Source organism: Taudactylus pleione, unplaced genomic scaffold (assembly GCF_031769625.1).
Source record: "Taudactylus pleione unplaced genomic scaffold, aTauple2 ptg000156l, whole genome shotgun sequence".
In the NCBI taxonomy this organism is placed as follows: Eukaryota; Metazoa; Chordata; class Amphibia; order Anura; family Myobatrachidae; genus Taudactylus; species Taudactylus pleione.
In genome coordinates, this window is record NW_028284558.1 from 15,969,965 (window position 1) to 15,993,523 (window position 23,559).

A 23,559-nucleotide genomic window follows, 5' to 3' on the forward strand; every position below is an offset into this window, starting at 1 on the left:
AAACATGGTTCTGGGTTATTATTACCAGGTCGGCGCCGATCACACTGCGCTTATCTGCAGTGGAACTCTTCTGCTGGCGCTTGGAGATGACATAATCTCCAAGCGCTGGGAAATCCGGATCTCCCCATGCTGTAAACGAGACCCGGGTCGAATGACCCGAGTTACCCATTTACACTGCAGGGTTACACGGGTCATTGCCGTGTTCAATTCAATAAACGGGTCATTGCCGTGTTCAATTCTGCTTGCTACCGGGTTGAAATGTTCGATCACTCGATCCAGGGATCCAACGTTGGCCCTTTTACACTGAGCTGCTACCCGGGTTGACACAGCAATAACGATCAAAGCGGCGGTGTAAAAGGGGTATTAATGATAGCTTAAAAGGTTTGCCCAGCTAAAGTTAAGAATGAACTATGTTCTGCCATAGTGTGCCAATTCTTCTCCCAGACCCTGTGTTCTCCCTGTACCGAAGTAGGCACAGCGAGGAGGAGTTTGAACTTCAGTTCTGACTGTGTGTCACTTTTCTGTATACGAACTGGAGAAAAGTACATGGCTTTGTTCAACAAATTAAAGTTTTTTAACCTCAATTATTCCTTGTTTGTGTTGTGTGCTGGAAACTAAATGGTTAGGTTTTGGTTAGAAACTAAATGGTTAGGTTTTGGTTAGAAACTAAATGGTTAGCTTTTGGTTAGAAACTAAATGGTTAGCTTTTGGTTAGAAACGTTCCTATTGAAGACCATTAATGCTCCATGCCAAGACCTTGTGGCATGGAGCATTAATGGCATTTTATTGTTTTTGGGTTGACATCAGTAAAATAACCATTGCCGTGGTAGGAGGACGTTCGACTGCATCAACGACACCCTCTCCAAATCTTGTTGGCCAGGTGTGACTTTAGCAGTGAAGTTGGGAGGGGCAAATTTCTAAATGGCGAATTTCCTGTACTTTTATTTTTAATCTGAAGAACAAATATTCAACACAGACATACCTGCTTCTAAGTGGTGCCTTCCAGGAGATCCAGGGGGTGGCCCAAGTGTGAGCTGCAGGGAACATGGTGCATGAGTCCTGACCTACTGTGACAGTGTGCCAGACCCCGGTCATCTCTTACCGGGTCCAGCAGCACTGGTTTTCTGGAGGGCAGCGGGCATGGAGAACCCGGCACCCGCTGCGACAGAGCCTCTCCTGAAGCCTCTGGTGCTTAATCGTTTCTCTACACCTTGCAGTCCTCCTCCTGCGATTTCAATGGATCATTAGGAGGAGTATGAGGTGAAGCAAATCCTGGACTCCAGGTTTTCAAGGTGATCGGTACAGTTCCTGGTAGATTGGAAGGGATATGGCCCAGAAGAACGGTGTTGGGTCAAGGCCTCAGACATTCATGCACAGCAACTTCTTAAAAAATTCCATTCGAAATTTCCTAACAAGCCATTTGTGGGGTGTTCGGTGCGCACCCCTAGAGGGGGGGGGGGTAATGTCACAGTGTGCTGGACCCCGGTCATCTCTTACCCGGTCTGGCAGCACTGGTTTTCCGGAGGCCAGCAGCAGGGAGATCCCAGCGCTGGCTACTTCCGGCCCCTGCTGTTGCGGCTGTGAGCAGGCAGCCGTGACTCCCCTAGGAGCACGCGTGCCGTTCTGCAGAAGATTTAAAGGGCCAGTGCATTACTTGTGATGACGTTACCGGAGGCGTCTATGCTAGCCCTGCCTTTAAAAGGAAGTTGCTGGGAACACTCCTGTGCCAAAGTATAGGCTCTATACCATACCCAGCATTCCAAGAACTCACCTGTTATCCTGATCTTGACCTTGGTTTGTTCATGACTCAGATTTCACCTGATCCCTTGTACTGCTCCTGATATCTGGTTCTGATCTCTGCTCCTCTCTGTTACCCGTCTTCGTCTGCTCCCTGGTACCGTTTCATCTGTTTGCTATTGACCCGGCCTGTCGACTACGTTATTCTTCCGCACGACATCCCGTACTCACCAGCACCTGTATAGGGGAACCTAACCTGAGGGCCGCGACCTGTGTGTCGGAAGTAGCCAAGTCCAAACCTTCTTGTGAGGGTCCCTGGTGAATACCGCCGGGACATTAGACTCCGCGCCTCAGGCATAGGTCTAGCCAATTCCCTAAATACGGGCTGCATCCACAATCCGTCTGAGAGTTTGTGACACCTACACAGCATAATGCTGCAATTTGTGCCATTATGCAGTGTGTGTGGGGATACTGGCCCTCATTCAGAGCCGCTCGCAAAAAGCGAGTGCTCGCTCTGAATGAGAGCGGCCGCTTATGTTTTAAAAGCCGGCCTCCTGGCCGCTCGCTAAGCTGTGGTAGGGTCTCGTCTACCGCAAGCCCCAGGTAGCTTCCTGCTTTAACAGAGCAAGAAGCTCCCTACTGACATCACTGGTGATGTCAGTAGGTCCGCCTACAAACGGCAGGCGTTCCTTCAGGAGCGCCTCCGTTTGTCTGGCCACCCCCCCACCCCTCCTACAAAACGGGGCGAGCTGTCGATCACCATCGACAGCCATCCCATTTGTAGTGATCCCCGGAGTGAGTGAATTTGTCACTCGCTCCGGGGCGTGCACACGCCTACTGCGAGCGCTGCGCGTGCACAGGCCCTCACCATCGACCCGCTTGTGAGTGCTTGCGAGCGGGTCTGAATGAGGGCCATTGTTCATAGTGAATCGAGTCATCACATCACAGCTGTGTCCAACCCACTTTGCTGGAGAAGTAGGCAGGATCAGGGAGAGTTGTCTACTCCCAAAAGACATTGCTAAGTTTGTGAGTCTCCCAGACATTCCAGTAGAGTATGTATGTATACTTTGAGATTGTTTCATTTAAGGAATACATTTAGGCCCTGATTCAGACCCACTCGCTGCCAAAGGGTCTGTGGGCGTGTTTTTTTTTTTCTCTTTGTCCGCTCGCAAAGCTGTGTGAGACCTCCCACAGCTTATGCAAGCGGGCAGGAGGCCGTCACGATAATCGCGACCATCGGCCTTGCGACGAGACCCTGTGCTAGGATCTCGGCTACCGCAAGGCCGAGTGGACCTCCTGCTCTAATAGAGCAGGAAGCCCACTACTGACATCAGTAGTGATGTCAGTAGGGCCTCCCACAAACGGCAGGCGTTCCTAAGGGAATGCCTGCGTTTGTGCAGCCACCCACCTCCCCGTCTACAAAACGGGGCGAGCTGTCACTCACCATCGACAGCTGACCCAACTTGTAGCGAGCCCCGTAGCGTGTGAGCTGCAGTCGCTGGACGCAGCTCGCGCATGCCGTACGTGGCGCAGTGGGGTAACATCGAGCCGCTTGCGAGTGCTGTGCACTCGCGAGCGGCTATTTATCAGGCCCTTAGTCTGTAGTTTATAATCTTTTGTGCTTCCCAATCATCCTGATGAAACCAACTATCGGCGAATATAAGACACTGCTCTATATAAAGACAGTAGGTCTATGGAAAGAAAATGCTGACATTATAAACAGAAACTTTTAGAGCTGTATTCAATTTGATCCGAGCCGCGTTAAGTTAATGCCGCCCAGACTTAACACCAACTTCTCCTGTTTTGGAGGAGGAAAAGTATCGCGTGCGTGCATGCTTCACCCTGTATTCAATTTGAAAGTACGCGTAAACGGGACTCGGCGATACTTTAACAAGCGGAAAGTACTGTCAGTTTTGGGGAAATCAGCCTGACACCCTCCAAATGATGCTCTGACATGGGGGTTCACTATGCATTTGGCTTGCTGAAGGTACTGTATTTGGTGTTTTTAAATGGGCTCAATAGCTGCTAAATAGCGTTTTTCTATACCTGATGCAGAATAGTATTTAGGAGTAATTTTTCCAGAAAAGAAGTTATCCCAGCAAATTTGGGGTACTTGAAAATGGGGTTAGCATATTTTAGAGTTGCTAAAGTGAAGTTGAAAAAATTGTGAAAAATCCATCTGCCGCAAGAACCTGCAATCCAAAAAACACTTGGGGCATACTTGGGGGCCCACACAGAGTCAAGTTCGCTAGTTTTTAACTTTGTACCCCAACTTTTTTTTTCCGCCCCCTTTTTCAAAGTCAATTTTTGGGGTGTCCTTAAGTTTGTTTTTAAATTTTTTGAAACAGATTACCTTTGGAGGACTGTCTGAAGGCTGCATGGGGGTTCCCGCAACATTGCACCCCAAAACCCCAATTCTGCACTTTTTTCCGCCTGCTATTCATAGGCGATACTTTACCGCCTATTACATTGCATAGGCGGAAAGTCTTTCAAATTGAATACGGGGTAAAACCAAAACAGGCGATAATGACATCATCGGCAGAAACTTAACGCGGATCCGGACTTAATGCTTCAAATTGAATACGGGCCTTAGATGGCAGATTAAAGACAGTTAACCAGTCTAATCTACTTATTCCTAGTTATAAAGCTTTATTCTCAGGGTTTACTCAGACAACTGGGAATGAGTTGGGAGCAAAATATAAAATAGTGGCTGCTCAGATCAACTTAACGGTCTCTCACAGGTGCTTGAAAGGGAGGGGTTTAATCTAAACTAGAAAAAAAATATCCCCCAGCAGACTGAAAAAGACCAGCAATAAGATTTCAATACCACATGATAAAAGAAATACAGAGAACTTTGTTGAATATATTGCAAAGATATTTTTAAGCCATCCGGACCGCGTAAACACGTCTCTGTACTGGTGGTCCCGAACGCTACATTATAATAGCACCCACTTTGGGTCATATAATTGCATACTGTTATGCAGGCTTGCCGACTTTCTGGCTGCCCTTTCCGGGAGGGAGCAGCCAGATCGGCATTACAGGGGGCGTGGCCATCGCGAGGAGGCGGAGCCGGCCAGGTAATGCACGTTTGTGGGCGGAGCAAGGGCGGGCCACACGATCACGTCATTTTGGCCCCGCCCCGCTACACAATGCCGATATTACACACATTGTGAAGCAGGGGGCGGAACCAAAATGACGTGATTCGGCGTGAATCGCATCATGGCTCCCCCGGCTGCGGGAGTTTCTAAGGTAAGTGCGGGGGGGTTAAGAGGGGTGGGCGGCAGCCGGGAGGATTGCCTGCCTTCCTTGGAGGTCGGGAATGGCACCCGATTTTCGGGAGGCTCCCGACCAAATCGGGAGGGTAGGCAAGTATGCTGTTATGCCATATGATAATAGCACATACATTAATGTATCTAATTTGAGAGCAAACTCACCTGGAGGTACCCTAGAATCTTCTAAATAGCACTACAGGAACCAGCACATCCTCCCAATGCTGGTCCAATCCATGCCTCTTAGAACAGTGATGTAAAATAGTGGCTGCTCAGATCAACTTAATGGTCTTTGACATGTGCTTGAAAGGGAGGTGTTTAATCTAAACTAGAAAGAAAATGTCCGCCAGCACACTGCAAAAGATCAGCAATAAGATTTGAATCCTACATGATTGATAATAGAAATTCAGGGATCTTTGTAGTGCTATTTGGAGGATTCTGGGGTACCTCCAGGTGAGTTGGCCCTCAACTCAGATATATTAATGTATGTGCTATTATCATGTGGCATAACAGTATTCAAATCTTATAGTGCTCTTTTACAGCGTGCTGGGAGACATTTCTTTCTTTTTTTTCGAATTGGGAGCAAAGCAAGCAGGGGCTGGCTGGCAACTTTTAGCCTGGGGGGGCAAATGCATGCAGGCGGCCCTGGCAGAGGAGTAGCGTGTGTGTCCGAAGAATATGCATGCTACGGCACCCCCCCCTCCAGTGTTCCAGGGAGGAGGCGGGTCCATATGGGATTAATGTAAGGTAAAAATAAAGATTAGGGCAGCCCCCTGTCGTAGTGCCCATATGCAGTGCCCCCGTGTGCCACAGGAGAGAACACCCTTATGCAGGCCTCCAGTAGTGCCCCCAGTAGTAGTCCCCCCCCTTGTAGTGCCCCCAGTAGTAGTCACCCCCTTTGTAGTGCCCCCAGTAGTTGTAGTCCCCCCATTTGCAGTGCCCCCAGTAGTAGTAGTCCCCCCCTTTGTAGTGCCCCCATTAGTAGTCCCCCCCTTGTAGTGCCCCCAGTAGTAGTAGTTCCCCCCTGTAGTGCCCCCAGTAGTAGTCCCCCCCTTGTAGTGTCCCCAGTAGTAGTAGTCCCCCCTTGTAGTGTCCCCAGTAGTAGTAGTCCCCAGTAGTAGTAGTCCCCCACCCCCCTTGTAGTGCCCCCAGTAGTAGTAGTAGTAGTCCCCTTATAGTGCCCCCAGTAGCAGTAGTCCCCAGTAGTAGTAGTCCCCTCCCCCTTGTAGTGCCCCAGCAGTAGTCCCCACTTGTAGTGCCCCCAGTAGTAGTAGTAGTCCCCCCTTGTAGTGCCCCCAGTAGTTGTAGTCCCCCGCCCCCTTGTAATGCCCCCAGTAGTAGTAGTCCCCCCCTGTAGTGCCCCCAGTAGTAGTCCCCCCCCTTGTAGTGTCCCCAGTAGTAGTCCCCACTTGTAGTGCCCCCAGTAGTAGTAGTCCCCCCCCTTGTAGTGCCCCCAGTAGTTGTAGTCCCCCACCCCCCTTGTAATGCCCCCAGTAGTAGTAGTCCCCCCTTTGTAGTCCCCCCAGTAGTGCCAGACACCCCCCCAGTAAATACACGTAATATAAAAAAACAAAATACAAAAAAACACTTACCTGAATCCCCGCTCCCGCCGCCATCTGCTCCTCCGTCTGTCCTCCCGGGCCGGGCTGCTCTGCATTATGGGAGAGACGTCATATGACATCATGACGTCTCTCCCATTGCCCACTGCGGTAGCCGGAAGATGGAGCGGCTCCCGCAGTGGGCGCAGCAGCAGCTAATGAGAGTCTGATAGACTCTCATTGGCTGCTGATCAAAACAAACACACAGCTGCCGGAGCCGGCGGCTGTGTGTTTATCAGTGTAGCGCTGACCGAACTCCATCCGGTCAGCGCTACACACGCGGTGCAGTCTGTGTCACAGTGACACAGACTGCACCGGCCCGCGGCCCGCATGATGCTGCGGCCCGGGGGCACATGGCACCCTGCCCCCCGGTCCAGCCCGCCATTGAAAGCAAGTAACTTTACATCATGGCAAAACTATGTTGAACTGCAGGTGGGGCAGATTTAAAATGTGCAGAGAGATTTAATTTGGGAGGGTCCAAACTCAAATGTAAATTTCAGTTTAAGAAAAAAGCTTTCTAACATTTGTGGGCTACATGCAAATGCAGCCAGCATTTACCCTGCATGCAAAATGGATGGTTAGGGTTAGTCTACGGGAGGGGAGGGTTAGGGTTAGGTTGCAGGACAGGATGGTTAGGCTGAGGAGTGGGAGGGTTAGGCTACTTGAGGGGAGGGTTAAGGTTAGCCTGTGGGAGGGGAGGGTTAGGGTTAGTCTGCGGGAGGGGAGGGTTAGGGTTAGGCTGCAGGACAGGAGGGTTAGGGCAGGGCCGCAACTAGGGGGGGCTAAGGGGGAACCTGCCCCTGGCGCTGGACTTGAGGGGGTGATTAGGAGAGGCGGCCCCAGGTAGTTGCATGTGTGGGTTTGTCCCGCACGCCGGGACCTGCAGGCAGCCGCCTGCAACCTGGCCTTGAGAGACACAGTGCAGCCATAAGTCTAATGTGACGCCGGTCGCAAGCCGATCAGAGCTTGCAGACCGGCAGCCAATCAGCAGTGGCTGCCAGTCTGTGAGCTTCAATTGGTTCACGACTGGCGCCACATTAGAATGAGTGTTGCTGACAGATCCCCGACATGTGGCATTTCCGTCCCGTCCCGCGCCACCCGAGCTCTCCCAATATGCAGCCCTGGCAGGTAAAAGGTGGGAGCCGGCTCACTGGGAGATCCCATTTTAATGTGAAAGTCCAGTTTTAATAGTGTTTCATCTGTCAGTTCTGGGGGGGGGGTATTACTGTGGCACAATGTGCAGTAAGGGGCCTAACTGTGACATAATGTGTAGTAAGGGGCATTACTGTGGCATAATATGTTGTAAGGGGCATTACTGCGGGATAATGTGTTGCAAGGGGCATTACTATGGCATAATGTGTTGTAAGGGGCATTATTGTGTCCCGAAACCACACATCCTTTTTGTGCTCAATGTTGCTGTTTTTTTATTGTGGGGGGCAGGGGGCGCCAAATTACTGTCTTGCCCCGGGTGACAGAAATCCTAGTTTCGGCCCTGGTTAGGGTTAGGCTGTGGGATGGGAGGGTTAGGATGCGGGAGGGGCAAGTTAGGATTAGAGGGAGGGTTAGGGTAATGATTATAATTATATTATAATACTTACAGAAATCTGAGGGGATTCTAACTGTTGGATGCCGCTGTCAGTATTTTTACCGTCAACATCCTGACCGTGGGGATCTCGTACCCAACCCTTTGCAGCCCCCCTTTTAATTGCAACATAGTTTGGGGCACATTTGAATTGCAACATGGTTTGTACGTTTGCAAAGTTTTTTTTTTTTTTTTGCTTTGCTCCCAACTCAGAATCAGACCCAGTAAATTCCTTCACAGGTATCCATTAACACCTGATGAAATGACATTTCTACACTACTATACAGACCACCGGTCTTTGTATACATAACCTACTGTATATAATCATCTAGAAGTAAAATATGCTTAATACCGTTGGTCCAATTTCTTTTTAGCTGTTTATTTTGTGTATATATTATTTGTCTGCTTATTTTTGTTTATCAGCCTGGAGTAATTCATTGAGTTACCGCCATCTGCTTTGGGTATTTATTGAGCGGGGGAGCACAGGAAGTTAATTAGTCACTAGAGAACACACAATGGAATAAGGAACGCTAGTGGATTATTTTCAGACATTTAATAACTGTCAGCTCAGATTGTTAATCGTTTGCACAGGGTACTGGTTTGGTTATTGGAAAGTAAATTTGAATGGAGATAGCTGCATTGCAGTAACAAATATGTACAGTATGTTTATCCCCATGATGGAATGCAATCCCATATTTCAGCATGGTGGTGTAAAACTGTGTATGAGTATGGTGGTAATATAGGAGCTAGCGATGAAAAAGTGTCTGGCATCCATATTTTTTCTATTTTATAAATTAACATTTTAAAGTCTAGCAGTTTTACTACACTCTTGTTATTGATATTTATGTCTATAGAAATACAGTCACTGAGAAGTACCCTAATTAGATCTTTAAGCTTAATTTTCTCTAGATGTGAAGTGAGACATTTCAACAAGTGTCACAGAGGAGATGTCATATACACTATACCAGTGGTTCTCAAACTCCCCCTCACATTTTCCAGGTCACTTAGCAGATGCACAGGTGTGTTCGTTACTCACTGGGGGGGCTATTCATCAACACTAAAATAACGTTTTTAAGGACATTTTCCTTAATTACCGTTATTTTAATATTCATGAAGATACTTAATGCAGGATATATCACTGATATCTCCTGGTTAAGTTCCCCTGCGTTAATTTCCACACTCCCCATACATTAGTATGGGGATATGGAAATTATGCTATTCATCAAATTCTGAAAATTATGTATTTTCGGAATTTGATGGTGTTACCATATGCCACTGAGGTGGCGTATAATAGTTGACACTTACCTGCATTCAGCTGGGCAGGTCCCCCGGCGTCTCCCTCCTTCGCTCTGGTCCGTCCTCTGGCTCCGGTGGCTGTGCTGACACTGTGTTCTCCCAACAGAACACAATAAAGTTTGGAAACAAAAATGTGTTTTTTTTTTCTAAACTGTACAGTGTTCTGCCGGGAGAACACGTGTCAGCATAGCAGACGGAGTTGGAGTATGCTGCGCAGGCAGGTAAGTCGCGGAGGTGGGGACAAACAAAATTACCGCAGCTGTAGGGAGCTGCGCATGTTCTGGTTTTACAGATGTAACAGCGCATGTGCAGCACTGATTACAGCTGCGGTAAGGTAGAGTAGATAGGGAAAAGTATCTATTTTTCGAAAAGCTGTCCTCGCAAAAATGACAGCTTTTCTAAATAGATAGCTATGGAGAGGAGGAATGATGAATTCCTCTGGTAATTAGGTAGAACTCCACGCGAGTTCTAAACCTAATTACCTCCAGAGAAAGTTTAGGTATGATGAATAGGCCCTTGGGACTTTTTAAAAGATCCACAGGTGGAGCTAATTATTTCACTTGTGATTCTGTGAGGAATCAGGGAAAACATGCACTGTTTGGGGTCCCAAGGACCGAGTTTGTGAACCTGTGCTATGGGGGTTATTCAATTAGGCGTGACAATAGCAAAAATCACGCACTTGCGAGGTTTTTCCTGCAGGTGTGGGATTTTTGCTATTCAATCATCCAGTCCAGAGCATGACCGATTTTTCCTAAAGTCCATATTTTTTTAAAAAAGGGGTCGAGAATTGAACTGGGCCCCATCGCCCCCCCCCCAAGGACTAAAGTAATTAATTACCTTCCGAAGCACTGTCTTTTTCCTCCAGGCTGTCGGGACTCGGTCTTCTGCTGCAGCGTGTGTGTGACTGTGTATGAGTGTGTGTACAGTAAGTGTATATATGAATATGTGTAAGTACTGTATGTGTGACTGTTTATGTGACCCCTGTGTGTGTTTAAGCCCCCACATCTCCCAGCAGCCACCTCCCTTCCCATCAGCCCCTTCGAATTCCAGCAGCCCCCTCCACAGTGCAGAGATCAAGAGGTGATGACCGAAAGCCGTGGAGACCACTGGAGACCATCAGACTGGTAAGTAGTTTTGTTTTCTTTTTTTTCTCGCACCATGGGGTTTACAGCTCTGAAAACCCCGCATGCATTTTTTAAAATTTAATATGGTGGGTATTGGAAGCACTCATATCCGCTGTAATCCAAAATTGGGCACGATTTTTTGTGGTGAAAATCTCTCTGTGAACCCCAGTTCTGCTATGTTCCATTTTTAAATAATTGACCCTTACTGCAAAGTGATAGTGTTTATTTATTGCCGTATGACCACCGATGAGATTTTGTAACTTGTCTAGATTCACAAATATATATTAAAAAGTCTTCATGCAATAATGTGACAATTCGGGCTGGGGTAGTATTTTTTCCGTGTACACTGGGGGCTAATGCAGAGTTGGATTTAATATTTTGCAGCTCCCCCCCCCCCCCCCAAATGCTTCTTCTTACACTCCCAGCCCCCTTCTATTGACAAAGGCGCTCCCCTCTTAGACCAGTCACCCAAATCTGTGACAGCTGTGCTACAATAGGAGATTTATAAACGTACCATGCAGAGGGGATGTAGTCCTCATGCTGACAATTGCAAAATGTCGAGATTGTTAAAATGTTGACATTCAGTGTATCAACTTCTGTAAATGGCGACCCAGTCAAAATGCTGAAAATAGAAATTTGAGGGTTATGGCTAGGTTTAGGGTAACAACATTTGGAACATGTTGACATTTTGTCTGTGGACATGTACTTGCTGACATTATGGTGTCTATAATAATGACTGTTGACAAAACATACCGACACCATGCAGGGATGTCTACATGTTTACAGGAAATTATTGCTACAAAATGGACACCTTCATCATACAATTAGATTGCCAGCTCCATTGTCAGCAATATATCAAAGACCGCACTACAAGCCTGATTCAGACCCAGTCACTAGCAAGCGTCCGCTCACTGCTGCCGATGTTCACTAATCTGCACATGCGTATGCATCGCAGTGCGCTATGAACTACTCATAGCGATCGGGACCCGCTCGCTCGCCCTGCAAAGACAGCCCAGTGTAATGAGTGACAGGAGAGGCCGTTTGTGGGTGGTAACAGGGGCAGTCCAGTAAAAACGGGGGAGTGTAGGTGCAAACGCAGGCGTGACTGAGTGTCTCAACGCCATTTCAGAGGCGTGCATAATTAACAGGCAGCGTCATAGTACACGTCACCAGTCTTTTTTTTACACTGAAATCCTCGCAGTGCTTGCGGTAGGGTAGAGGCAAACAAGCGCTGCGATCACTTACAATGGTCCTCGATGTACCAATGTTTTAATACCCTTCCTGGAGATGACGTGCGCTAGTGGGCTTCTCACCATACGCTAATGGGCGTCTGCATACACAAAGTGATCGCTTGCCAAAACATAGTGGGCGTGCTTATACCTTGCCATGCGATCGCCTGCCTTGACGTCACCTAGCTGAATTTGCATACACTGGGAGCGAGCAGTCGCATCTAGCGACCGGGTCTGAATCAGGTCTTACATTTTTTAAATTTATTTTTTGTTAATTTGCTTTCTCTTCCACCTGATGCTTTTCCCAGTATCCCCCTACCTAACCGTGCCTGTTCTCTAGGCTCTGTCCTGACCCTGCTGCAGACCCCTAGTTATACCTCTGATCTTGAGCTATGTCAAGGTTCCTGAAATATTGCAGATATGTATATCTGGGAATAACTTCTAGTACTTTTGTGGAGACTTAATGTACTGATCATGATATTAACAGTCTTTTATCTGTTTTCTCCATCAGTTTTGTGACTCTTCCTCACTGCGGTCAAGGACAAGATTTCCTCTGAGATTTCCTGCTAACATAAAGCTCTGCCCTAAGGACTCAGAAACTGAGCCATGTGTCCTGAACAGTAACTGTTTCCACTATCAGTATAATGTCACAGGTATGAGAGTGCACCCCCCCTGGTTATTATAATCTGGACTAGAACGGCCTAATAATGTGACTAGAACATTAAATGTTACCATTCATTATTCATTAACTTGATCCCTTTTTATATATACAATATATATTTATTAAAGAGGATGTTTAATATTTCTATTACTAACTTGAAATTGTAGCAGGATTTATTGAGCCAATTTAATTGTATTATCAACCGTTTTTAGCAGGGCAGAGGTTATGGTCCTGGATATCCCTACTTGAGGTATTCAGAATGATATGTATTGCAACATGGATAATTAAATGGCTGTTTATTTGATAGGTGAAAAGTCATCCAGTGTTAGATTTTATCCTGCACCTAAAGGAAAAAAAATAATTGCCTGTTTTTCATTTTTTCACTTTATTGTTGGTATATAGTACTGTATATGACTTCATAAACATAAGTGGGAGTTGCCATATGACCAAAAGGAAACAAAAGATGAAAAGCTTAAAGAACTGCCCCAAATGTGCAATTCAGTCACATGTAAAAGTATTACACACTGTACAGTGTTACTTTGACATTACACTGCAATGTGAAAGGGGCCTACCTGGTTTTGTTGCATTAACCCATGAAGAACTGCAGACTGTAACACCGGGATCTCTGCAATCACCAAAGTCTTCACTCCACTACAAGGAAGAGGATGACATGAGTACCAGGTGTGACAAAGCTTGGGTGTGTATAAGGTGGTATCTGGATTAATGCAGATCCTCCATCGTGACCCCTTTCATCAGGTATTCAACGGTCTGCTCCTGGACTTCCCTCTTAATATACTGTATACAGTGGTGTCCCTATACATCTATCCTCCATGCACTACAAGTCGCGCTACACATAAAACAGGAGCTCTGTGTCACTCGGTAGTGCCGAGCATCTTTACGTGCAATTTTTAATCTTCAAATACATATTATTCACACAGTAATGCGAATAGGTAGCACAAGCATCTTCTGCTGATTAAAATGATATGCAGCATGCCCAGTGCTTAAAGTAGTCCTAGAGAAGTGGTGGAACTCCCCTCCCCCCCCTCGGTGCTTTCTCAATAAAGGGACAGCGCGCTACGCAGGTGCGTGCCGAAAAAAGGGTGTGGTCTCAAAAGAAATGGGCCTGGTCACACAATAGTATTTCCAATTCAAATTATGCACCTGAGTAATGCCCCCAGTAGTAGAGCCCCTTGAGTAATGCCCCCTATAGTAGAGCCCCCTATAGAGAAGCCACTAACACAAAAAAACTAATACTTATATTAAGCCCCGCTCCCGCGTCCACTGCCATCTGGTCCTCCAGGCTGCTCCTCCGAACTATGGGAGAACCATAGTGCACTGCGGGAGCCGGAAGCCGGGGCGCTGCGAGAAGGGTGCCGGGTGCCGCTGATAACAAAATCTTAGCGGGCGCCCGGCAAATGGAGCCACCCTGTGGTGCCAGGCTGTGGTGGGTCAGAGGAGGCGGAACTGGTTCCATCTCCAAATAGAAGTGACAGAGCGCAGTTCCGCCCCATTCCGGCCCACTTTAACCCCTGAGAATGCCTATGTTCTGTGTGCAACTGTGGATGTATCTGCATTCAATATGATACACCGCTGACACTGTAACGTACCATTTGGCATGCATATACACCCGTAGTTGCTCACAGAATATAAGCATGCTGCATACTCTACCTACGCTATGCGATTAAGACGCATTTGAAGGTAAAAAGACTCTCGCTGCTACCGAGTCACACCACGGCATGGCACGAGTAGAAAGGCTGTTTAACGCATAAGGAGGTTAGATGTATGAGGAAACATCTGTATTATTGCCGTCACCTGTGTGAAACACGTTCTTATAAATTAACTAGTTCAATACAGGTTACGGCAGTCATATATTAAAAGCGAAATCCAGGATCAGAGCATTGTGTACCTGATGTTAAGGAGTCATGTTGGTGGGTCTGCACTGAGGCAGCATGCCAGAAGCTACTTCCTCATTAACTCTGACCTGGACCCAGGTCACCATGAAAGAGAGCTCTTGCACAGATACATTAAAAGGGCAAAACCAAGAGTGAACACAACAGAGATTCTCATGGTGGTTTCCATAGTATTTTCTTGATTGAGGACTCTAACAACAATGTATGTGGCCAGTAATGCTGAACAATTTAACAAATAAATTGTTTGGTGTAGTGCACTGCTCTGTCTCTTTAATGCCACAAAACCTCACAATGAAAAACACACTGCAAATACAAAAAGAAAATAAATTACCAATGGTCAATCAATATTATGTAAGTGACATAGCAGAAAATCCCAAACCTACTTGTTTTAATTGGTCAGGGAGATGAAGGAGAAATCTTAGGTCCACAGGTTGTGGTTTTAGTGGAAAATTTAAATGATGGTGGGAAACCGGAGGTTTGGGTCGTGGCCCAGTACTGTGCAACCACTAAACTAGTGGATGCCCTGATTTTCCAGAGGGGAGGATCTAAAGTTTGAGTAAAAAGGGAGCAGTCCACAAAGATGCCTGGAGTGAACAAGACCTGGACTGCGACACACACCTAATGATGGGTTTGTGAACCTAGTGTCCAGAACAAATAGAGGTCACAGGCTTGATGCCAGGAAACAGAGGTGGTATAAAGTCTAATGCCTTAGACTGGCCTACATGCTAGTGCCATGGGTATAGTGCCCCATGTGCCTTACTTGGTCTGGTGCCTTGTGACGCCAACAGGGGGGACCATGATATCACTCTTGCAGCCACCTGCTTTGTTGTCACTGTGTCCTGTTTGCTTCCAGGAATCTTCTATATTGAACTTGATGCTTTCTTAACCCAGCTTCTTCTGCTTCATTCAACATCTTCTGGCTTGACATTGACATGTCCTTTGCCAGGTGCCTTCTCCCTTACAGGAGTTCTTGAATCGTCAACCTCACCCACTGAGCCTTACTGCTTGGGAATAACAAATATATGGCTATTACCATGGGTTTGGGGAAATGATACTGCAAACAAGGATCGGCTCATCGCGCTCGCCTATTCAAAAGTCATATGGTGAGAACTAGTTGGCTCTCATTGGACCACCACAAATCTTCAGATTTGCTTGTTCCAGCGCCTACAGTAGTTATCACTGCTGCAAATGCCAAGGACTTACCTGCTCACTGCCAATGACCATTGACTGTATAAGCTATTGCCTCCACAGTCCTGTGCAAGCAACTGCAATGTTTTTCTGGCACATTGGAGTACCAGTGAAAGCCCCCGCAGGCTCCTAGGGCTCCATCCCCACCACACAGCAGCGTGGATCCTGTGCCGTATCGGAAGGATAGATGACTCGGTGCCATGTCGCATGGATGTTTTTTTTCTTTCTTTCTGACTCTGTTTCTTTCCTTTTACCTCCTCTGACAGCTGGAGATACCTCTTCAGTGGTTGTACACGTACTAGTTCATTGTATTGGGGCTTTTTCTTGTTCCAATCTTACATCAAAGCCACATCTCACATCTAAATGACAGAGCTCTGTTTTGGAACTGTAACAAGATAAAAAGATGTCAGTTAAATTACTGTGACATCACTGGCGGTGACACCATGCATTTCTGCACAACGAGCTTATCACTCACATTCTGCTGACTGAGGGCCTGATTCACGCTAGTGCACTGCTGAATGCAGATTCCCAATGGTCGGGAATCTGTGCAGGCACCTGAGCCGTTCTGCGTATGTGCAGAACGGGTGTGCGGTCCTGCACAGCAACTGGCAGCAGACTGTCATTGATTGACAGTCTGCTGTCGTTTGTAGGCGGGGAGGGGGCGGCAATGGCAGTTTCCCAAAATGGAGGCATGTCACTGTTGTTGGGGGGAGGGAAGAAGCCAGGATCTCCGTCCCCTGACGGAGATTTCCTGGCCTCTTTCTCTCATCTACGGCGGCCGGCTTGCATGACCCCATGGGTCACTGATCCGGCCAATGTTCCAGCAGATTATCCGATGCTGCATTTTACAACGCAGCTCGGATAAGTAATGCACCAGGAGGTGTGATGCCTACTGCTGCATTACCATAATTGCAAGGACGGAATTGTAAAGCTGCTTGCGTGCAGCTTTACAATTCCGTCCCAAGCTGAATTGCCTCCTATGTAAGCAGTTCCTTCTTAAAAGGACAACCTGCTACACAAGGGGTGTTAGATATTTAGTAAAGTATACAAACTTTAAGTTTAAGTTATTTCAGGTAATGTTTTTTTTCTTGTTACATATTTAGTATATTTAGTATATTTAATTAGTATATTAGTATACAGATCTTTTGCAAAACAGCATCCTGTTAAGTCAGATATCTAGGAGGTCAAAACCTCCCATTTTCCCATATGGTAATTTTATATAGTATTGTCTCAATTTGTCAATTATTTATTCTCAAATCTTGTGGTTTCTTACGGCGACATACCTGTGTTTGAACTTACCAACCTGTGCAGCTACAGTAATTTTCATTAGCGAATGGGCATGCATGTGACTAAAGCACCGCCCCTGAATGATTTATGATAGCGAAGTACAGCTGACCCCTCTCCACCCCTATGGCAGCTTTTTCAGGATGTCATCTATTAATAAGTGGATGGGACTGATAACATGATGGGTAGATTTATACCCCTTTCAGAAAGAAAAGCAAATTGCGAGGTAAAGCAGTTTTACCCAGTAATTTTCTCTGAAAGGGTCAACCTGGGTCTAAATTCCCAAGAGTTACCAGGGTCGATGACCCAGCAATTTCGACCCGGGTTGACCCTTACAGACAGAAAAAATACCTGTGTTGATTAGCAAATTACCGGGTAAAAGTGCTTTACCCGATAATTTGCTTTTCTGTCTGGCTGGGACTGGCCAAATGACCCAGCACTCAAATGCCAGGTAAAAGTCAGGTTTTTGGGGAAATTCTGTCTGAAAGAGGTATTAGTGATATAAAAAAAGACATATATTTAAGTTACATTACATATATTTATGTATGTCCAGCATTGCGTTAATTTGCTCTTAAATACATAGGAGAGTATTCAATTAGCAGCAGGGTTTCCCCTGCGACTAATTACCAGCAAATATCTCCGTGGATTCAGGTACGGAAACCCACTGATTCCACGTAAACTGCGGAATTAATGTTTTTTTTTTCCCCAAGCACGACCCCGATTTTGTGTTTTTCCATGAGCTGCACGGTTTAGTCTGACTGCGGGGGTTAGCGCAAGGTGGTAATCCCCGCTCCGGCGCGACAAGTATATCACATACAGTTAATAATCCCTGCTATATATGAACAAAAACTTGGTCTAGAAAATTAATATAGTGTGAAAAGAGAAAAACAACTGTACTGTTAATTTTAAAGTGAAATTATGCATTTTAACATTTGTGATTAATATTATGCAACATTACACCTTCTTGAAACTAATGTGACACTTAATTGTCTGTAGCAGTATATTCTTTGAACCTATAAAATCTGTAGTATCATTTTGAGAATCAGTGGTTAGTCATTAACTGGTTTAATGATTCGATTTGAGAAGAATTTTTAATTGTACATTATTTATGCCCGTTAATACACTTAGCACATGCATCATTACAGGTCGTACTTGATACATTAATACTTGTCCATATCTGAAAAATGATGATGATCATAGAACTTGACGATTGAAAGCCCATAGCACAGTTTGCAAATTTCATTTTTCACAGCAAACCCTCAGTGAAGACACAATTCTTACTATAAGATGGCTGATTGTGCTTCAACTTCAGGCTGTGTATAAAATGTTTTACCAGCCCCGGAACTAGGGTGGTGTGATGCAGAGACGTAACTAGACTTTTTGGTGCCTTGAGCCAGAAAGAGCATTGACGCTTCCCCCTCTATACATAGGGGCATATTCAATAGGCTGCGAGAATAGCAAAAATCCCGCACCTGCGAGGTTTATCCTGCAGGTGCGGGTTTTTATGCTATTCTATTAGGTGCATGTTTTTATTTTAAACACGTGCCAGGAAGTTTTTTTCACGCACCTCCTGAGCAAGTGTGATTTTTCCTAAAATCGATGGGACTTGTTTTGACACCCCCGCGGCACCCCCCCCCCCCTGAGGACTAGTTAAGCAATTGGAAGTATCCAATTAGCTTAATTAGTCCTTAATTGCTTACCTCCTGCAGCGCTGTCTTCATCCTGCATCAGGAGCTGGCTCTTCTGCAGCAGCAGTGAGTATGTCAGTGTGTGTGGTGTATGTAAGTGTGTATGAGTGTGCGTGTGTGTGTATGAGTGTGTGTGTCCCACTGTCAGTGTGGCCCCGCAGTGTTTGTGTGGCCACCAAGGAATGGGCGCTGGGAGAACTACATCTCCCAGCAGCCCTTGCCCCTCCCACCAGCCCCTGGAGCTCCCAGGAATCCCTAGGACTCCCAGCAGTCCCCTCTCCAGTAAGAAGAGAGAGGGGAGGCCACTGGGAGCGGCGGAGACCACTGGAGACTCCCGGCCAGGTAAGTGAAGATTTTTTTTTTTTTAAATTACGCGGCCTGGGGTTTTCAGAACTGAAAACCCTGCGACCAGTATTTTTGGAATTGAATACTGCAGGTATTGGGAGTGCGCATTTCTAAATTGGTCGCAAGGGGCGCAAGGTTTTTACCTTGCTAAACCTCGCACCCAATTGTATATGCCCCATAATGTGGCCTCATGGGCTGCCATCAGAAATTATTTGTCAGATAGCTCCATGTGTAAGGTGTCTAACTATCATGTGAGAGGTGATGGGTTCGAGTGCAGGGCATGACAGTATTTTGAAATGTGTCTGTTAAATAAAAGTGGATGTGACAGAAGGTGATTGGGGAGGTGGTTAGATGGAGGGGGAATTGGCCAGGTAGGAGATAGGGGTGACCAGGAAATGGGGATAAAATAAAAGGAAAATATAAGTAAGAATAATTATAAACAGTAAATTGACAGGTCTGGGCAGTGCCCCCTGCCCTGCGTTGCTCTGTGCGGTGGCACATGTCACACCACCCTAGTTATGCCATTGTACGACGTGTGCCATGGCACCGGTCACTGTTCGGGCCTGTAAGTTTTCTGTTTATAATCATTCTTACTTGTAACCTCCTCTTCTTTAATCCCCGGCATCTCCTTGCCACCCTTATCCCCTCCATAACCGACTCCCTCTGCAACTGACCACCTCCCCAAGCATCTTCAATCACATCCTCCTTTATTTAACACACACATTTTCAAAATACTGTCATACCCGAGACTCGAACCCATCAACTCTCACTTCACAGTCATACACCTTACACATGGAGCTATTTACTCCTGCAAAGGAAGCCTGCCCTCTGTTGTATGCCATTTGGGGGATTGCCCAGTGATCTGGGAACTGCTGGGAAGTCCCCAGCCTCTCCTTGATCTCACTCCTGAGGGATCTCACTGCTGGGAGCACATGCTATTAAACCTATCCCTTACCCTGCTTCTTGGGCTGTGAATGGATTCACTGTGAAGTCCTGTTAGCAAAATACAAAAAAACTGAGTTGCAGTGAGAAATCCTTTTTGAAAATGCCGTGATTTGCACATGTTAATCTAGAACTTGGGTTTCCAGCACTAGATGGCACCATTTGGCAATGTACCACCAACTGATTGGTGTAGTTGGGCAGATTTAGGGGATTCTTTGTAAAGCATGAATTAAGGACACCTGTGTGGATTAACCATGCAAAACTCGAGATTTACTTATGTAGATCAATATTATTGACTTAAAGTAAGGAGTAGAGAGGAATTCTCTTTAGGGTTATTCCTTGTTGGGTGAAGGGAATACAGTCATACCCACTTCACAAGAGCTCTTGATTTTGGCATCATGTCCAAGCTAGTGAAGATCAGGTCTCTTTAGTAAAAACAGTCATGTTGTCCTCTCATTCTCATTGTTAAATTAGGCTGGTGGTTCTCAACTTGGTAACCAGGACCCCACACAGTTCACGGTTTCCAGATCACCCAGCAGCTGCACAGGTGGAGCTAATTATTTTACTTGTGGTTCTGTAAGGAGACATGGAAAACATGCACTGTTTGGGGTCCTGAGAACCGAGTTTGAGAACCTGTAAGTTAGGCCATAAATAAGGCTAAAACTCATTGGTACTTGATGTGAAAAACTGAAAAGAGGTGGTCGATCTTGTGAAATCTTATTTGCAGATGTGTCCTTTTTCACTGTGACTTCAGTCCCGCCAAAGAGCCACTCTCTATGTCTTTCTCGCTCAAAATCTTGAGTCTTATTCACATAAATCAAACAACTAGGAGTGACAAAACTAAATTGCTAGTTTGTACTGATCAATGTGCGACATTTATGTTGGAATGAGTCTGAATCGGTGTAAAAAAGGCTGATGCAAGCGGCCGTCTTCCATTGTACGTGTGGTTAAAGTCGCAGCCCAGCGTCTCTATTACACTGTGAGTGGCTTTTCACTGCATCTGCGTTGCAAATACAATGCAAAATTCATAGAAAGTTACGGTACGCTACTCCTCTCGGAGCGCCTCAGGAGCACCGGGCATCCATGGCGTATGTATAGAGGACACATCTGTAGACTCTTGCACAATGCACCTCTCCAACTCTATGCCTCTCTGTACATGTAGCTGCACTTCTTGTATGTGGATACATCTGACAAGAATATTTAGTCATACTATGTAGATTGTCCATTCCTATTTTAGTCTCTAGACCAGAGAAACAGTGAAAAGAGCAGAGAAGTGAACCAGTGGAGTAGTTGCCCATAGCAACCAATCAGCTTCTATTATTTTATACAATGTTCTTGAAAAATGCTAGCTCAAAGCTGATTGGTTGCTATAGGCAACTTCTCCACTGGTCCACCTCTCCACTATTTCCATGATACGAGTCAACCCAATAGTACATGACTGCACCACCAAGGATTCAGACTTTTCTGTGGAGGAAACTGTCTTCCCTTTCCCAGCAGGGTGTTTAAAGCTGCCCATCCACTAGGGGATTAAACCTATCGATTGAGCGATAACGACCATCGTTATCGCTCAATTGCTTGGTAATCGCCCGCAAATCATGCAGTTTAATGTCTAATACGACCAGCGATGCGCGTACATGCTGGTCGTATTGGACATCTATCATCGGGCAAACAAGCTGATCAACCTGACGATAAAGTCAGGTTCAGCATGTTACAAGATGATTGATGAGCCTGCACTGAACGACTGCTCATTCAGAGTAGGCACATCACAGACATAGAAACGACTGCACGATTACAATGTCGTAATCGTGCTGTTGTTTCTATGTTGTGTAGTAGATGGGCAGCATTAGTCACAGGAATAGCAGTTACTGTATGGGCAACTTTATCACTGGAGAACTGATGGGTTTATAAAAAAACTAAATAGTTTTTATATGTAATGGTCTTTTAGATGTAGTAATTATTATATTGGTTTAAAAACTTAAAACAAGGAACATAACTGAACTAAGAGGCAGGTACTGTAAGTTAAGCCGCATACACACTAGACTATAAGTTGGACGATATGAACAATAACGATATCGTTATCGTTCATCGCGTTCAATATCATCCAGTGCGTATGCAAGACATTGTTAACGATGAGCTCTCCCGCGGTTCGTTATCGATGTCTTTTATCGCCCATACTTGCAGGGCAACCTGGTGATATTGATATTGTCAGGTTCTGCAAGTACGGGGATGAGGGAGGGTGCAGCTACTGTACAATATCGCTCAGTGTGTATGCTCAGTGTCGTTAATGACATTGAGTGCGGCAGTGCAGGGGAAACACTTAACGATATCACTCATGGAGCATATCGTTAAGTGTGTATGCGGCTTTATACTAAGTGCCAAAACAGGCCTTAAGGGCATATAGAATGTTTTGTGCATCAATCTAGTGCTATTGTGCAATATTTGTAAAACAAATTTCTTAGCGGGATGTAGATAACGATCAAAATGATCAAAATGTTGACGGTGTGTTGCCGATGGATCAATGCAGACACAATGGTGATACAATTTAAAGCATTTTAACCATGTCAGCATTATTACTTTAAATATGATACTTTACCATAACGTTTAAAGTTATGATGCCAACACAGTTAACATGCTTTAAATCACACTTCTACTGAGTCATTATTGACCCATCGGAATTTCTATTAATTGTGTTACGTCAAAAATATACACTGTAAATTGTCTTATTGAATGAGCAGAAGACACCTTGGACACAAATGGAGGTGAAGCTAGGCAGGTGTGTCTGGGGAACAGGGAGAGCTTTAGGGTCCCAATATTATTGTGCCTGCAGGTTTCTGCTACTGTATATACAGTAAATCCGTCCTATTTGCATTTTTGGGAAAGTACTAACTAGTTTACTGTTGGTAACAGTGTAACATTTTAATTTTAGGGTTTTGTTTTTATTTCAAGTTATATTTTTATTGTTTTATTTAAATGTCCTGCTATTCAAGACCCACCAAGTACCTCTTAAGGACAGGACATCACATTTTATGTAGAAGAATCAATTTAAAAAATATTCAGACATTTTATTTGCTTATTACAATAGAAAACAGACATTTAATTAAAATGCAAATTGCTGTATTTAAATCAATTATGAAACAATGATAAAATGTAATTGATTTGGTTGAAATCAATGTAATTGTTTAATTGTGGGTAATATGCCATCCATTACCATCAAATTTAATAATTATTACAATATTCCACTACAGCATCTGTTATCTGGTGTTGGTATCCTCTGCACTGTGCTAATCTTGGTTCTTTTTCCTGAGATAGCTCCTATCAGTCACACCAGGGCTCATTATCATAGCTTAGCATATTATTATTATTACCAGTTATTTATGTAGCACACACATATTCCGCAGCGCTTTACAGTGAATATTTGGCTTTTCACATCAGTCCCTGTTCCAGGGGAGTTTACAATCTACTGGGGATGTGCAGGCTCGGATTAGTTTGGATTTGCACGCCGGGTTCGGATTTTTCCCTCCAAAAATCGGGGCTCAGAAAGAGGCAAAACGTCATCTTATGATGTTTGTCCATGAAAGATGACGTTTTGCCTCTTTCTGAGACCCGATTTTTGGAGGGAAAAATCTGAACCCGGCATGCAAATTCGAACTAATCCTAGCATACAGATCCCTACAATCTACCCTACCACATGCATTTTTGTTGGTAG

General features: G+C 45.4%; 1 protein-coding gene across 1 annotated transcript in view; it reads left to right on the forward strand.

Moving 5' to 3' along the window:
• The window catches only part of THSD7B (thrombospondin type 1 domain containing 7B), a 651,631-nt gene that overhangs the window by 563,627 nt on the left and 64,445 nt on the right, over positions 1-23,559 (forward strand). Inside the window, exon 18 of the mRNA XM_088474863.1 lies at positions 12,347-12,488. Within this exon, the coding sequence (XP_088330989.1) occupies positions 12,347-12,488 (142 nt within the window). The remainder of the gene's footprint in view (positions 1-12,346; positions 12,489-23,559) is intronic.